Source organism: Carassius carassius, chromosome 38 (assembly GCF_963082965.1).
Source record: "Carassius carassius chromosome 38, fCarCar2.1, whole genome shotgun sequence".
NCBI lineage: Eukaryota > Metazoa > Chordata > Actinopteri > Cypriniformes > Cyprinidae > Carassius > Carassius carassius.
The window spans coordinates 13,122,928-13,141,123 of record NC_081792.1 but is presented as its reverse complement, the minus strand read 5'-3'; the positions used below and the strand labels follow the sequence as shown (position 1 = coordinate 13,141,123).

Genomic DNA, 18,196 nt, shown 5'->3' with positions numbered 1-18,196 from the left:
TTTCCCCCTATTGCTCTGCTCCCGGGAGTTCTGGCAAGAGTACGCCGGGATGGGGTCCGTCTGTTTTTAGTGGCCTCGTTCTGGCCGGGCCGAGTATGGTTCGCAGACCTAGTCTCGCTCTTCGCCGGCTCTCCATGGGAGATACCGATCAGGACAGACCTACTCTCACAGGTGCAGGGCACAATAATTCACCCTCGCCTGGAGTTGTGGAAGCTGTGGTGTGGCCCCTGAGGGGGCACAACTATTAGCAGCTGGTCTCTCAACCGAGGTTGTTGAGACCCTCCTCCAATCCAGAGCTCACTCAATGAGGAAACTGTATGCCTTGAGGTGGAAACTCTTCACCTCATGGTGCAGAGACCGCTAGCTAGACCCAGCAAACTGCCCAGTTGGTACAGTTCTGGAGTTCCTACAGGCCAGGCTCTCTGCAGGGTTGACCCACTCCACGTTGAAGGTTTACGTGGTGGCCATTGCGGCCTTCCACGCCCTTCTCGATGGCCAGTCTTTGGGAAGACACCCCTTAGTTACACGTTTCCTCTGCGGTGCGCTGTGGCTGAGACCTCCAGTACGGTCCCGTATTCCCCCGTGGGACTTGGTTGTGGTGTTAGAGGCAATGTGCAAACCCCCGTTTGAACCTATTCAAGATATTTCAGATGACATCTGACGCTTAAAAGCGCCTTTCTGTTGGCTATTACCTCTCTGAGGAGAGTAGGAGATCTGCAGGCCCTTTCAGTGGCCCTTACTTATCTTGATTTTGCACCTGGCATGACCAAAGCATTCATATACCCTCGAGCGGGATATGTTCCTAAGGTTCCCTCTGTCACACCACGACCTGTAGTGCTGCAGGCCTTCTGTCCTCCCCCCTTTCGGGAGCCAGACCAAGCGAAGCTAAACTGTATGTGTCCAGCTCGAGCGCTGGATGCATACGTCCACAGAGCTGCCCTGTGGAGAAAAACGGACCAATTGCTTGTATGCTGCGGTCCCCCCAAGAGGGGGTTTCCTGCTTCTAAGCAGACTATTGCAGATGTCCAGCATGGACGCACCTGCTAGAAAGGTCGTTGGATAGTCGAGGCTATCAATGCCACCTATGAGTCCTCTGGTCATCCCCCGCTGTCGGGAGCCAAGGCTCACTCTACTCAGGGTATGGCGGCCTCCAAGGCCTTTCTAGCAGGTGCGTCCATGCTGGACATCTGCAATGCAGCGGGGTGGTCCACGCCTTCTACTTTTGCAAGATTCTATGGCTTAGACATGCCAGGCACTTCAGTCCTCTCGTCCTAAACTGTGCTCTTCGGATACACACTAGGCAGGGGTTTGGTATTCTGGCAGCGTTGGTACTCGTTCCCCAAAGCGTTGTTTGATGCAGCTCGAGTTCCTGAAGAGGAACGTCTCTAGGTAACATATGTAACCCTAGTTCCTCGAGGGAACGAGACGCTGCGTCTCGAGGCCATACCCCCGGCACCCCTGCCGGCGCTTGCTGGTACTCGAAGCTGAAGCCAGCTGCGCGGCTTGTGCCTTTATAGCTTCCTGGTCGCTTACGTCACCCCGCCCGTGACGTCACACTCTTCTATAAGACAGATTGGATATGATATTCAGAGTCGCTCACGCTAAATGCGTTCCCCAAAGCGTTGTTTGACACAGCATCTCGTTCCCTCGAAGAACTAGGGTTACATACGTAACCTAGAGACATCCGTTAACTAAGATTAATAAGGCCTTTAATCAATCATATAATATAATCAATCAAAATGTAATACAATATTTGGTAATAATATAGTATAACAATATTTATCAACAGGTTTTAGTCCAAAGTGATAACATCATTAACTACAATTTTTGGGGAAAAAGAAAATCCTCTCTGGTACTATCACATTAGCTGTGTTGCAACACGAACATGATATGATGAAGGTGAAAGGCAATCTTTAACAAATCCACAGGCAGGTTATCCTTACAGCTACAAAACCTCTAGAACAGAGATGAAGTAACTTAAGTATTAGGTAGGATTATTAACGACACACACCTTAATTAAAGAACAAAATTAAATCAATAACCATGACAACCAACACAAAAGGTTGAAAATGTGAATCAAAAAAGGGAAAATGTGCAAACTGAAACAGCTCCCTTTCAGAAAGCACAACCTCACGCTGACAGATGGATGGAGGGAGAAGAAATGTGAGAGGGCCAAACAAGGTGAAGGTGGAGTGATCCAACTGCTGACCTTGAGCAAGGAAGGACAGATGTTATCTAGTGCACAGACAGCATGACTGAAGATAAAAGAATCACATCGGGGCATAATGAAGGGACACAGGGAATTCATCTATCCACACACATTTCAACTGTCCATTATATCCATCTGGTACTCGCTCTCAGTGGCAGTAGGGTGGGCGAGGCTAGCCTCCAACCCCTTATAGTCCACCAGGACTCCCACGGCGATGGATGGTACAGCCGGCTCACACACCTGGTAAAACAGGTTCCCTTTAGGCTCTGATGTGATGCCAGGCTCAATTGCTCTTCCAGGAGTGGGCTCCAGGGGCGATTCTAGGATTTTCATTTTAGGGGGGATCAGCCCCCAATGAGGGTATGATGTAAAAAAAAAAAAAAAAAAAAAAAAAAAATTAGTTTATGCTCTAATGGTCATTATTAACTAGTTTGGGTTTATTCATTCATCCAGTAACATGCATATGGCACAGTTTTATAATCACTGAGGTACCGAATGTGGGGTATTTAGGGGGGTTCGGGGGCATGCTCCCCCGAGAAAATTTTGATTTCTCTGATCTACATATGTGCATTTTAAGATGTTTTGAAGGCCAAAAAATTGGGTGACAATAGCTTTAAAACCATGTGCGGGCAGCTGTTTTTTTTCTCACCTCATCAGCATCACACTCTTTTTCTCTTGGTTTTTATCTTGCTCTGTCTTTTCCCTCGTAAAGCTGAGCTTTGACTGATATAGGCTTTTTATTTTTGTCTGTCAGTGAAGAAAGTAAACGTAGGGTCAACTGATAGGTTGATTTATGAATCATTTTCTCAGACAAAGCTACCAGGAAAGCTTGGTAACTAAGTCCATCAACAATGAAATATAAATTATTTTATTTTTTAAGCTTTTTAGCCTTTGTAATCAACAATACGGTTGGTTATTCACCAAGTCACCCCGTGAAAATCTATTTAATTTCAAATCATTTAACTAACCAGCTAAATGTGTATTAATGTAACTGTCTATTGGGAATATGATTAATCTGTTCTATATTTATTTCTATTTATTAAAAATAACAACATGAATTATCAATTTGCCACTTCTGTAAATCAAGTACTTAAAAGAAAATCACAAATCCCTTTTACTCTTACTCTAATATATGTATGTACACTCCTCCTGATTCATTATTACTTAATACAAAACTATATTTATTAATACAAAACAAAAAAACTCCAAAATAATAATGATGTTCTCTCTCTGGGCCATCTAGTGCTTTCAGATAATGATGTGTGTCTTTAATCATTTCTGTGCATGGCAGCATAATGTAATGCCAATAACATAACATTATATAAACTGCAATGCATTTATGACAAAGAACTGCACCGATGCAGATGTAATATCATAGCAATCTATCAATAAATGCACTCACGACACACCTTGTACTCCCTGATGTTCGCTCTTCTCGGCGCCACTGAAGATTGAAAAATGCGCTAACTCCAAGCAGACTCAGATAAGGGGAGGAGCCGAAACTTGACGCAGCTTGACGCAGCTTGCCGCCGTTTCAAATGAGTTTTTTTTAAAGGGGACTGAAGCGATAAAAAATGTATTAATCAAATATTTTTTTTAGGGGGGCTGGGCAGAAGTTTAGGGGTTTAGGGCTGAAGCCCCCCTAAAAAGGGCCTAGTGACGCCCCTGGTGGGCTCTAACATCGCGGCTTAGGTGTTCTTTCCATTTGCGGTGGGCTCATGCTGTCACTCCTTGCAGCGGGGTGTAACTGGGCTGGGCACTGGGTTAGTAGTGGGGCTGGTGTCGTCATCGACAGGTCCAACAGTGAGTGACAATCCTCAGGATACCAGCACCCACTCCACAAATTCACTGAAGCTCCCTTGAGAGTCTTCCCCGGAACACTGCTCCTTGGTGGTGATGTTCAGGCTGGCATATAGAAATGAGCAGAGGCAGTCATCCAGGAAGCTAAATCGGTTGGCCTGAAAGAGGAAATCTTCGAAGTGATCCTTCCCTTGTTTAAGGCCGATTAACAAAAAAGAAGGATTGTCCATGGTGAAAGAGGCAAAAAAAGAAAAAGGGTGAAATTAGCATGCACTACGCAACTTGTAATGTGAGGATAATTAATGGCACGTGAATAATTATTACAACCAACACAACAGGGAAAATGTGCAGACTGAAACAAAGTCCAAACTAAGTGATAGTGTGACAGGGACATAAAGTGTGGATTATGAAAAATAATTTTCCTTAAAGACAAAAAGTGGATTTCTTATTATCTGAAGATTTAATTTTTTACAAATAATTTTGTTGATGAATTTAATGTTGTTCTTGTTTTTATAGAATTAGTTCTGAAGTACTTCATGAAAATGATGTGAATGGCAGAGAATTCAAATAATCTACAGGTAAGTTGAATCACTATTGCTTGTTTGTGTACTTAAGTATATATGCATACATTTTGATTTAAATAAATTGATGTAATGACAACTGACAGAATAACTTTATTCTATACAGAAAATTAATTTTGACATGCAAAAGACACAAAAAACTACTTGTGCTTACAATCACAGAAAGCCAGATATATGACGGCAAATATACGAAATTCTGTCATGACGCAATCTGATAATCACATCATTATTCAATAGACACAGCTGATTGGTTTTATTTGCATCAGCAGCCAATGAGCTTGCTGCTCAACATTCAAATACTTGGCTAATACTTGCTGTAGCAGTTGCAGAACGCTCCAGAAACCCCTCACCTTCCCCAGCTCCACCTGTATAGATCTGCTACGGAGTATTTCACATACAGTATAATGAGGTTATGTTGTATGTTATATGTGCAGCAGCATTTCTTACATTTCTTACACATATTTCTTACATGCTCACAGTAGCATTTCTGTGGAGGTTTTGGCAGTAGCAGTTCTCTGAACTGGCCCTGCAGGCTCTGTATTTTACCAAGCTAAAATTTCTGAGAGTTGTCATGGCAGAACTTTTATAACAGAAATCTGCACAGCGCCTGAAACAGTTGAGTGACTCAACTTACCCAATGGCTCATATTACTTTGCTTTTCTACAGTGTAAAATATTCAGATAACTCCCTCTATTAACATGATCTCACTGTGTAACGCCCAGCACAATGCCTGTGCAAGCATCACCTGAATGAATAACAGTCATGTAGTGAATGATAACACCCATGCTGTCATCAGAGACAGCAGCTTGAACATGTCCATGTAATCATCACCCATTCATGTACTAATGCCAAGGTAAGCATTTGCTAGTGGATGTTTTGCTAGGTGTGTCCCCGCCGATTTCCCTATGTCTGTGTCTGTCTTTTATGCAACAATACCCCCATTATTGCTTTATTCAGGACAGTCAGTTTCCTGGTTTTACAGGTTTCTATCATAAGTTATATTGTATCAGGGATACCAGGTATACAGACAGATATTATGTACTGTTCTCACAATGTAAAACATCAGATGACTTTCCCCTGTAACCATGTTATCACCTGTTGTGAAAGGTGTGACTACTGATGGGAGTGTGTGATGTGAATAGACAAAGAAGGGTCTTGTTCTCTAGCTGGCAGCTTTCACTGTGAAAAATGGATTCAAATGTAACATACACATGCTGTGAATAAACATGCAGGGTTTTATTAAGAGACTTTATAGTGAAATCCCTAGGGAGACAGACGGTTGCTTTAGCAGGGTTCCTCAAATCTTGTCCTGGAGGGCCAATGCGCTACATAGTTTAGCTGCAACCCTGATCAAACTCACCTACCTGAGATTTTCTAATGATCCTGAAGACATTGATTAGCATGCTCAGGTGTGTTTGATTAGGGTTAGAGCTAAACTCTGCAGGAAAGTGGATCTCGTGGGCCAGATTTGAGGACCCCTGCTTTATAGTATCTCTCCATTTTGGCAGCAGTTGTTGAGGTTGATTTGTGCCTTTTCTGGAGCAGAATTTAGAAACATGATTTTAAAAACATATAGCCAATGCTGCATTTATCTGATAAAAAAAAAATCTAATATTCTAATACATTATCTGTGTTAAAACAGTTGTGCTGTTTGTTGCTGAAACTGTGATGCATGTTTTAAGGATCATTTTATGTAGGATTATAGAAAGTTAAAAAAAACAGTATTTCAAAACATCTCTATAAAATATATATATATATATATATATATATATATATATATATATATATATATATATATAACAACTTTAGATTATAATGTCTGATAGTGAAAATCTTAGCATTTACAATACATGTCCTCCACCCTTGTCAGTATCAAAAGGTTCATGTCATGTGCTTTAATTTACTATAGTTTATGCTACAGGCACAGTGCATAACTACAGATGTATTTTAATTAGAGCCATTCCTTATTTAATTGTGTGTAAAACCAGCAGCTGCTGCCATTATAAAGAAAATTGTAACCCCTAGGGTGTGTGTCTTTCTATATACAGTACAATAGCACAATAGATTCCTCTACCAGAATATTAAGCCTAAAATGGTGGTTGTGTTTTGGAATGGGTTACACTTTATTTCGATAGTCCAATTCAGCATTCTAAACACAACTATAAGTAACTTTGAAACTACGTCAACTAACTTTCATTCATTTGCAATGTCAACTAACTCTCATTAAAGTATTAGTAGATTGTTAGACGGTTAGGGTTAGTAAACTAAGTTGACATACTTTCAAAGTTACTTACAGTCAGTAGAACGTGTGCTGGGTTACTGTCATGTCTAACATGTATTTGCAAAGTTAATTATAATTAGTAGAATATCTAAAGTGGACTGACAAAAAAAGTGTTACTGTAAGCTGGTTGACATCTCACAATATTCCAGCAATCAACTTGACCACCTAAAGCTGATTAGACCAGCTGATGTAGATGGTTTGTCAATGCTCTGCAGTAATATACTTATTTGGTTCTAAGGAACCCATGTTATGCTGCTCAGCGTGTTCCAGATGGCTCTAGCTAGTAAAGCCATTTCTACCGTACCATATGAACCCAAAAAGCCTCTCTCTTCATTGATGGCTATTTGCAAAGTATTCTGAAAATAATGGAAAATGAATTTTGCAGCACTGGCATACTATTTTACCTGCTAAAAAGGACACAACATGAATGATAGTTACATAGCATCACCTGGTGGCTAAACACCTCTACTGTGGCATCAGATATAAGCCCACTGCCACGAACCCACTCCGTTTCACACACATTTTACACCATATGTGTTGTATACAATCACCTCCTTCTGATTTGTGATCGACTTTCAGTTCCTTTCATTTATTTGATTCTCATCATTCATGTCTGAGTATTTGTTTGAACTTAGTTTCCTGAGGAAGTTTTTTATTTAGTCGAAACACACCCACTGAGTCACATCCACCTTAAATCTAATGGTGAATCACTTCGACACCTCAAGTTCACACTGGTCTATGATCAATGATCTGTCTGTTCACATTCAACTAGATGTGTCATGTTTTCTTCTGCTGATGCCTATTTAAAGGAATAGTTCTGCTAAAGTTACTTTGTCTTTATTTACTCAAATCCATATGACTTCCTGTCTTTTGTAAAAAAAAAAAAAAAAGAAAAAAAAAAAAAAAAATTTAATGTTGAAAAATGAGGCCATCCTTTCTCTTAAACTCATGTTGAACTGCTTGGTTTTGAAATAGTGAAATAGTGTAGTAATGGGTATTCACATCACCGATGACATTATGATTTTGGGATCACGCTTCACTGAAGGTGCGGTTATGAGTAGCCTGCATCAGATAAGAAATATTGGTGGGATATCTAACACAAGGAAGACATAAATAATAAAATTAATTTTATTAACAAAAGATAGACTTACTAAATGAATACCATGAATGAAAAAGGAAACCACAGCTGACAGCTCTCGGCAGGTAATGCAGTAGTTTCTCTCTGCTTTCTTCAGGGCCTGGCTGAAGGGACGACGTGTTCTCCATCATCCCTGGGATAACAAACGCACCAGCCTAACTAACTTTCTAATTTTCTCTTCAAGGCTATTTGAACTCCCTGCATTAACCTGTAATCACCAGTGCAAAATAAAAAAGCAAAAGAGGCTGTGTGTTACAATACTAAAAAATAACCCAATAAAATGACGCAACTGGCTGAACCCAGCATTTGGGTTAAAAAAGTTATTTTAACTCTCAGTTCTTATTCACTCAAATTTTTCCCTTATTGATGTAAATATGTGCAATGTCAGGACTGTCCTGTAAGAAAAAATTATGTCCCAGATGACTGCATACCAAATAGCCCTAAACATTTTACACAAATAACACTGTAAAGAAGACAAAGAGTCAAGAGTTTGGAATGAATTGAGAGTAACAAAAATTTAATTTTAAATACCCAACAATTCATTACAAAATCCTTTCTCAGCATAAGACTAAAGCCAAAAATAGTGTTGCTGACCTTGAAAAATGAAAATGTTCTTGCTTAGGTGATGGGTGGTCACTCGTATGAGCTCATCATGGATAAAAACAACATTGGATAATTTGGGGAACATTACAACACAGATTTTATGAGATCTACTTCCGCAATAGGCTTTACAGTATCAAGCAGGTAAGCATCAAAGTTTCCACCACATATCTTTTCAGTCATCTAATTCTTATCTCTTTACTCTTTCATAGTAATGGGCATGAGGCCTCATAACTTAAGATACGTCAAGATGAGATTATATACTCCAGAATGCTGCTTTACCAGATATAACGCTCATCTAAAATGATCTTTTTTTTTTGATATGTTGAGAATGAATTGTTATTTCTAAATGTATGATTAGTCACATCGCTTGTGCCTTTAGCATGTAAGCTGGATGGTAACAAGCAATGTTACACTGAAAAGAGATATTAACACTAACATATAGAGAGAAAGATGGACATTTAGTGACTTTTGGGAAACATTAGTAAAGGAGGTTATAGTAAACCAATGAACTCAGATACATGAGAAGAAAATATGTTTATTATCAGTTGTTATAAATTTGAACATCATGATGTGAAACCACATCCTTACTTTAAAAAGACAAAAAAACACTCATGCTTGTTTACCATTTGAACCTATTAGTGTTGGCGCACAGAATCAAGTGTTCAGGTATATTTCACAAATGTAAAGTTACGTCTAGATGCTTAGCAACTGACCGCCAAAGGCATGACTCATAATGACGTCATTTCTGTGGCTGAGTGGAAAATATCAAATAGTAACATCAAATATGTGAATTGGAGAGAAGAATGGATTAATAAAGAGTTTTATCATCACTAAGAAGTCCAAGTCTATGATATAAAAACAAGGCCAAACAAGCACAATCATTTTTTCTCCATGGTTTTCCCATAGACAGTAAAAGAAATGGACACAGCGACCCCATTGGATTCAACCATAGACGGGGTTTCCCCTCCATCATGGGTCCCCTCTGTCGAAAACGCATTCCTTCGGAGGTTGGAGATCGCTTTATTCTGCAAACTTTTTCTGGGAACTTTAAAATAACAGTGTAAAAGCATCCCAATTCTATGCCACACTGAACTAAGGATTCTCAAAATTTGTATTGCCCTTCATTTAGTTTTTAGCAGTCATTCACTGTTTCTTGTTGACATACAACAAGACCTTTGACCATATGCTACACCTGAGTGTGTTCATTTAAAAAAAAAAGCCTTTCGTTTTCGGATTAACGGAAATGTTATGATTAGAATTCTTGATAATTCAGTTCAGGACCAGAAGTGCCACATTTTGACTTTAAACGACATAAAACAATGTTGATGTTCGGGTTCTAGATCACAAGGGTTCATAGCCACCTGTTCCTTGGAAAGCAAAGTGTCCTCTCCCCTCCTCCATCCTGGGCAGGTATTTAAAGATTTTTTTGAATCTAGGTTTGTGTTTCGTTTCCAACTTCCACGTTCAAGACCTTAACCAGGACAGCACAATGTCTTCCAGAAACAATAGTGTATATGGAGGAGGGGGCTTCAACCTAGCTGATGGGTTAGATCCGTTGGCTGACGAGAAGACCATCATGCAGAATTTGAATAGCCGCCTTGCCTCCTACCTAGAGAAGGTGCGCTCACTGGAGAATGCCAACGCTGAGCTGGAGCAGAAGATCAGAGAGCACAATCAAAGTGGCCCTGATGTCACTTTCAACCAAACCATCTTCCAAGACACCATCCAGGACCTGAGGAACAAGGTACGTTCAGAGTGGAGTGGGGAGTGCAGACAGGTCTTCAGACAGAGAGGATGACTTGACATGCACTTTGAAACATGACATACAGTATGCACACATCTCTGTTCTGTGAAGCTAAATACAGTTTTCGATAATGAAAATAAAGCAAAGCTAAAATATATAAATGAGAGGAAATTCAAACTTAAAAAAAGTTGCCTTGCCTTGTCAAGTATTAAAACTAAAGCTGAATAGAAATTACTAAACTGAAAAGATAAAAATAAGAATCTAAATATTAATAAATGCTATATACTGAAGTAACACTGACAACAGAACACTAATTGGCTTGTTGCATTTTTATTCGTTTTAGCTCTTTGTTTATACATATTCGGTGACTGACTATTGCGATGGCATCTAGACAAGTATATGTTAAGAAACAGACTGAACAAGTTTTGTTGTCAGAGTTGGCTTTTGTTCCGCATTCTGTGGCTCTACTGAACTCTACAGACACCGACAACCAGCTCTAAAAATAAAATGACTCCAGGTGCCAGAATGTTTATTGTGCAATAGACTGATCTATGTTTTTCCTCTTATTTGGAATTCAGTGTTCTGAGGGTGTATTTTCTGTAACCTTCTATAAAATCTGACATCACTGGCATATGCTGTTTGGCTTGCCATAATACAAGACATTTTCCTTTTTTCCTTTTTTTTTTACTGGCAGATTCAGTTGGCTTCCCAAGACAATGCCGCATTACTCTTGTCTGTGGACAATGCCAGACTGGCTTCAGAAGACTTCAAGAAAAAGTGAGAACCTGAATATATATGTCTTACCATTGATTTAATTGGGCATTAATAGAAAATTAATTCTGTGAACCATCGCCTCAGGTATGAGAATGAGCTGGAAATGCGCATGGCCATTGAAGCCGACGTCTTAAAACTGAGGAAAGTACTGGATGATTTTAGTTTGAGTCGGTCGGACCTGGAGATACAAATTGAGAATCTGAATGAGGAGCTCATCATACTGAGGAGATATCACGAGGAGGTTTGATATGTGACACAATTCTGATTGGTGTTTGGTTCAACAGTGTATTATTATATATTCTAAAAGAGCAAATTCTAGCTTGTAAACAGCAGGAATATCACCATGACAGAATTTCTATTTAGGGCATTGCCCAAGAGACTGGTCATATATTCAGATATTCCACCCACAAACTGAGTCCTGTTTTACACAAAGCTGTTATGTAAGCGCAAGTAACCTGGAAACATTTACACTTACTGTATACAGTAAATATCACCATGGTGATGTGGTAAGGTGAAGTGATTGAAACTCAGATTTCTGATATTTCTTTCAGTTAACCTGCAAGCTAAAAGGTTAGCCTATATATTTGCATACTGCTTTCTGATTAGCCTTGTAGCTTAGGATATACACGCATTACACAACTTCACTACCATTTAAGTAAAACAGTTGTGCTACCTAATAAAGTGCACAAAACATGATGCAGAGTCTGATGAATGGAAAGCTTGAAGAACATCATTTATTTATAATACAAATACTTTTATAAAAATAAAAAAAGTACTGCATTTTTTATCAATTTAATGCATCCTTTCTGAAAAAAAGTCATCAGAAGATCATAGTGAAAATAAATCAGGGATACCAAACTTTTGAACAGTATTGTAAATCTAATGTAGATTAGGTCAAATTTAGTTCAAATCTTTTATTTAGGTATTTATTGCTTAAAAACTATTGAAAGTTAAATGACAGGTTACTGTAGCTGCCCATATTTAGCTATTTTAGAGATAACCGTTTCCACACAACAAAAACACAGGGTCCCTACGAGTGTTCCTTCCTTCCTTCAATTTTTCTTTTTTCCTCTTGTTCTTCTGCTGCCTGCTTTGCTGGGGATTTTCCCTTCCATTACATCATTTTAAACTAAACAGTAATATCGCTGGGCCTCTGGGGCTATGAAAGGCCATCATTCATGCATAAACATACTTTAGCGTACACTAAAGAAGACTTTTAGAAAATTTCCAATTGATAAAAGTGTATTAAAATAAAGAGAAACTCACAAGGAAAGCCTAACTTTCTCCTGAAACAGTCCAGAAATGTTTGGGATTAAAAGACTAGGCTCATCCCACCACTCCTTTTTTTTATTCCTCTTAAATCTATGAATAGATGATTAATACCACGTCAGTATCATAATACAATCCATCTCTGACTCTGTGCCAGATCACAGATTTTCTAATATGTGTGTTTTCACAGGAGATATCTGTGACCAGAGCTGAGGCTGGAGGTCATGTGGATGTTAGTGTGGATGCAGCGCCCTCTATGGACCTGATGCAGGCCATGACAGAGATCAGACAACACTATGAGACTGTGACTGAGAAAAAACGCGAAGAGCTGGAGACCTGGTATGAGACCAAGGTGAAGTTAAAACCACAAATACATTTTGGGTGAATTTATAACATTTAAGTATTATTTGTGTTAAGTTATTTGAAACTGTATACCTGCACTTTTACTCAACTATAATTACAAAGAAAAAATCAAGTTTCTGATGCATCTTCATTAGAATTTACAACTTCATTTAACTTTAAAATGCAAAGTACATATATGGCAGGTCATCATGACTTTAAATTAATTATTTTATACAAAAAAAGAACATAATTCTAATCTTTTAAATTATAATCTTTAAATACTTAACAACTGAATTTGGAAACCTTTTTTTTTCTTGTGTTTTCTTCTAAGTAAAATTTTGACACAATAAGCACTGAAGTATAAGGCCTTACACATCTGAAAATAAGTGATTTGGTGCATTTGCTTTTTCAGTTGCTCATCTCTGATTAACAGGCTAAAATATTTGATGCATGTGATGTTCTAGCTGTTTTTGACTTTACTTCAGACTGCCCCGGTGGAACAGGAGGTGGTCACACAAAATGAAGAGCTTCAGAACAGCAGAATAGAGCTGAAGGAGTTGACAAATACCTTACAGAAACTACAGATTGAACTGCAGACTCACCAGAGCTTGGTAAACCTGAACACCCTTGCAATAACACATTTATTTTTATTGCAAAATGTGCTTTTCTATACTCTCAGCATCTCATAGAGTTGTAGGTTATAGGGAAGAGGCAATGCATTATAATTTCCAAGTCTGTGGCAACATGTGTAGCCAGAAAATGTGTTGTGCCAGGCTGTTTTCTGTGCATGGGCTTCAGTCTCACCCCATTCTTCTTCACAACCAGTGCATTGCCAGCTTTAAGACTTTAAAAGCAGTCAGGGAAAATATGATGTATTTTCCTATATGCTTACACAACAAGCAAATGACTGTTTAAACAGGAGAAAGTGTCTCAACAGTGTGGATTATTAGCTTGTAACTTGTAATTCTTCCCTAATGCACCAAATAACATTAAACAACCACAGTGTGTGCACAGTAAAATAAATATCATTGAATAATTATTGTAGGTAAATTTTTTTTGTAATATTAATATAACAGAAGTCAGCCCTTGATGGTGAACTGGAGGAAACGCAGGCTCATTACGGCGACCAGTTGGCTAGGCTTCAGGCCACTGTCACCAGCCTAGAGGACCAGCTTAGTCAATTTCATAATAACATTGCCAGCAACAAACGAGAGTATGAAACGCTGCTGGATGCCAAGAACAGACTGGAGCATGAGATCGCAGAGTACAGGAGACTGCTGGATGGAAATGAGAGGTGATGTTCATAAAAATAATGGCTCAAATTAAATGTATTTGAATGTAATGTTAGTGTAAGTGTAAATGTTAGCATTCTTAAATGCTTTACTAACACCGGCTCTCTTTCCCTCTGTTTTTACAGGGAGTCCCACAGTAAGTGACTGTTATAAAATAAAAGATATATTTTGTATATAAAGTATATTACATCACCATTAAGCATTGTAGTGCATTTCTATTAACTGTCTCCCATTGTCTGTTTTTAGAAGTTGTCACCAAAACGATCACAGTGGTGGAAACCACGGTGGATGAGAAGACTGTGGAGAGCAGCGAGAGCAGCGAGAGCGTGGATGATGATGAACAAAATGACTGATCTGCTCAAAAATACACCTGTTTTAACGTTTCACCACTTGTTTTACCAGTTTTCTGTGTTGCACACTTACACAGTTAATGAAGCAATTGAACGTTTGGTAGATTATAAACATGATTCTCTGAATGTGAATTTTTTTTTTTTTGTGCAATCCTGTCTGATTTCTACCTCTCTGTTTCTCTGGTAAATGACAATCACATGATGTACTGGAAGCACAAGTCTCAGAATGTATCATCATCCTTTAAGAAACAATGCTTTGATATTGACTAAAAACTGTGAACAGATTTAACATGAGACAAATCACAATCATGGTTTTGCGGCATCACTGATTTTATTTTCAACAACAGTGGACCACAAGGCCTGAAGACTGGTGTGACAGGTGTAAACGGGCAGTGTATTATGAAGGTTGGTGTTTATTTTGAAGTAGTTGACACCACTTCCCCACCAACAGTTTCTTTCACAATGGTCTTCACCTTGACGGTAGTGGTAGAGCTCACTCCTCCTCCTCCTCCACTAGTAGTGGTAATGCTGACAAAAAAGAGAAAATGTTTATATATGTTCTTCAGAAATGGCAAAACCCAATCAGAAACACACACACACACACACACACACACACACACACTCGTTCTACAGTATCACTATGCTTCTTCCAACACTTCCTACCTGCTTGCTTCTCCATCCAGCAGTCTCCTATACTCTGCGATCTCCATCTCCAGCCGGGTCTTGATGTCCAACAGCATTTTGTATTCATGAGATTGTCTGTCTATGTCGGCTCTGAGCTGAACGATCTGCTCCTCCAGACTTGTAACCTGAGCCTGTAGTTGACCCAGCTTCATGGAGTATCGTGCTTCTGTGTCCGCAAGAGTTCCCTCAAGCCCTGCTTTCTAGAGAATAGATTGGAGGTGCTATTGCTTAGCGTAGACTGGAATGATAAGTATATGTTGGGTAAAAAAAATGGTAGAAGTTCAACCAGCATGCTGAAAAAACAACTTAATCCAGTCTAAAATGGAATTGTCATTCTTATCATGTTCCTAACATTGTCAAGATTCATTGGTTTCAGAGGGGTTTGGGCACCTACAAGCAGAATACCAGCTTGGAAACCATTTACTTCAATGTAGACCAGCTTATACAAGCTAAAACCTGCTTAGAATGGCCTAAAATGGTTCTTTCAGCAGCTATTATAAAGTAACCATATTGTTATGTATCATAAAAGACTTACTCTACTGAGTTCAGATTGTAACTCGATCTCCAGGCCTTGAAGGGTGTGTCTAAGGTCAGTGATTTCAGTCTTGGACACTTGGAGGGTCTCTGTACTGGCCGCAACCTCCTTAGTCAGTGTCTCTGACTGCGGATAAATAACATTCAGAGTTTAGTTAAGCATCTCCAAAAACCAAAGCTTGCAGGATGAATTGTTCTAGCTTTGGCTCGTTCAGATTTATTTGCCGCCTTCTACCTTAGTTTGGAACCAGGTCTCTAGTTCACGTCGGTTTTTGGCAGCAACTGCCTCGTACTGCTCACGGATCTCACTCATCACACGGTTCAGATCCTCCTGAGGAGCTGCGTCCACCTCTACATTCACTGAACCAGTCATCTGACTGCGCATGGCTGCCAGTTCCTACAAATACAAGAAGAATTTGAGATCATGTATGACCCCTTGGGCAAATTCCCTGAAATTTTAAGTGTTTATCAGCCTTACATTTTATTGCCTGGCATTTTATGGTCAGAAGAACTTTGTTTTACCAAGATCAAATGATCTTGCTTGCCATGTTTGAGTTGGGCAGGTTTTTACCTCCTCATGGTTCTTCTTGAGGAAGATAAGTTCCTCCTTTAAGCCTTCAATCTGCATCTCCAGGTCAGATCTTGCCAATGTCAACTCATCAAGGAGTCTCTTCAGCCCAGCAATATCTGCTTCCACAGATTGACGCATGGCCAACTCATTCTCATACCTAAATGAATCAAAACAGAGCAGCTTATTAGCAACTTTTCTCCTAATTATGAGGTTTCATACACTGTAGGTGTGGATTTACTTGGTCTTGAAGTCATCAGCAGCCAATTTTGCATTATCGATGGCCAGGTAGACTCCTCCATTAACACGAGTGGCATCTTGGATCTGTCAGAGATGGGATGATTCAAATAATGATGTTTTTGCAAATGCATAGCTTTCAAATATGCATTTTTTTAAAGATATACATGCACAATTTGTACATGGCAGAAATGCATGGCTTTGTTTCGTTCTGATGTGCAGAAAATGAGAATATGACCACACCCTTAATCCTGCAGCTATGAAAATATCTTGTGCACGAGATGTTGTGAAGTTTTATAGTAGCAGTACCTTATCCTGCAGGTCGCTGATTGTGGCCTGGTAGGCAGAGTAATCTCTCGCAGAAGGTGAGGTTTTGTTCTCCAGAAACTGTCTGATCTTAAGCTCGAGATCTGCGTTGGCCTTCTCCAGTGAGCGCACCTTCTCCAGGTAAGATGCCAGGCGGTCGTTCAGGTTCTGCATGGTTGCTTTTTCATTGACGGTCACGTTGAGGTCCATATCGCCTCCTCCGAAGCCTCCTCCAGAGCCAGCACCAAAGCCAAATCCTGCTCCACCACCACTTCCAGCGCCAAAGCCAAAGCCTGCTCCACCGCCACCACCAGCTGCAGTGGAGATACGGACACCATGGCCTCCTGCACCCCCATACACACTGCCAGAGCGCATGGCGCTTATGCGGCCACCGGCTCCACTGAACATCCCGGATGACCGAGACATGCCTCCTAGAGAAGCACCCCGAATGCTTCCACCTAAGCCCCCACCAGAAGACATAAAACTACGGCTGCTGAAGGACGCCATTGCTGGGCTGCAGAGGAGAGATTCTTTTTGCTGGAAGGAGAGGGAATGTGGTGCACAGACGAGGCTGATTTATTTTTATATGTTTGTGGGATGAGGTAAGTGGTGGGTGGAGGTAGAGTTGGAGGAGGGGGTGAGGGGAGAAAATGAATTGAAAACTTCACTCTCCACCCAATACATGCCCAGAGGCAGAGGATCTGGCAGGTGAAGTGACATGAATTATTGGAATGAGCTGAGTGATAGCCCACAGCCCAGGGATATGTGCAAAAAGACAGGAAACACCAGAACATATGCACATCATATTTCAAAATATGACTGCATTTATGAACGGCATTGTTTCTTCAAAGGATGTGATTGTATTGATATGTAGGACTTGATTTTCCCATGCATGTCTGCATAGGGTCTCATGTTACTGCCATACGGTGTGTGTTACAGGCTTCATAACATGTGTGCTGACAGGATGACCTGCGCCTGCCAGCGGGGTTTCCAGGACGACGGAGTGCTGGAAGTGATAAACACTTATAAACAGCAAGCTTAAACCACACAGTGAAATGGGCTCCTGCTCATGGAATGCTGCCAGCTTCCCCAGAACAGACCTCCCTTTGTCTTTTCAAACATGAGCAAGACAAAAAAAAAACAACAAAACAAAAAAAATAGCGAGAGAGAAACATTTTCCAAAGTGAACTTTTAAATTGCGCAAGAGCCATCTGGAGACGTACTAGCATGGTGTCTCTATTCTTGTGTAACAGTCTTTTTCTGAGAGCTCAAGCCATGACTCAGATACACCACTCCAGAAGGCTTTACTTTTATCTCAGAAAATTCTCTTATGTGTAAGAAACTTTAAACTGAGAGCTGAAGCTTTGCTTTGAAAAGCATGACCATGCAATTCAACTGGTTCGTTTCTATCAGCAGTTATTTAGGTGGCATTGAAAAAGCTGTTGCATGAAGATGTACAGTGTAATTGCTAGTTTGAACACATT

General features: G+C 39.9%; 2 protein-coding genes across 2 annotated transcripts; one reads left to right on the top strand and one right to left on the bottom strand.

The window, feature by feature from the left end:
* The first annotated feature begins 10,072 nt into the window (after positions 1-10,072).
* LOC132119360 (keratin, type I cytoskeletal 42-like) lies at positions 10,073-14,056 on the top strand. The gene is made up of 6 exons (XM_059529237.1): positions 10,073-10,356; positions 11,051-11,133; positions 11,215-11,371; positions 12,590-12,751; positions 13,227-13,352; positions 13,818-14,056. Exons 1-6 carry the CDS (start codon positions 10,102-10,104, stop codon positions 14,037-14,039), a joined length of 1,005 nt encoding a protein of 334 aa, XP_059385220.1. The 5' UTR covers positions 10,073-10,101; the 3' UTR covers positions 14,040-14,056.
* Positions 14,057-14,695: 639 nt separating this feature from the next.
* On the bottom strand, positions 14,696-17,279 carry LOC132119356 (keratin, type I cytoskeletal 50 kDa-like). The gene is made up of 6 exons (XM_059529224.1): positions 16,716-17,279; positions 16,411-16,493; positions 16,173-16,329; positions 15,837-15,998; positions 15,603-15,728; positions 14,696-15,267 (listed from the first exon to the last, which is right to left on the bottom strand). The coding sequence occupies exons 1-6, from the start codon at positions 17,217-17,219 to the stop codon at positions 15,043-15,045; spliced, it is 1,257 nt and encodes a 418-aa protein (XP_059385207.1). The 5' UTR covers positions 17,220-17,279; the 3' UTR covers positions 14,696-15,042.
* Between the last annotated feature and the right edge of the window lie 917 nt (positions 17,280-18,196).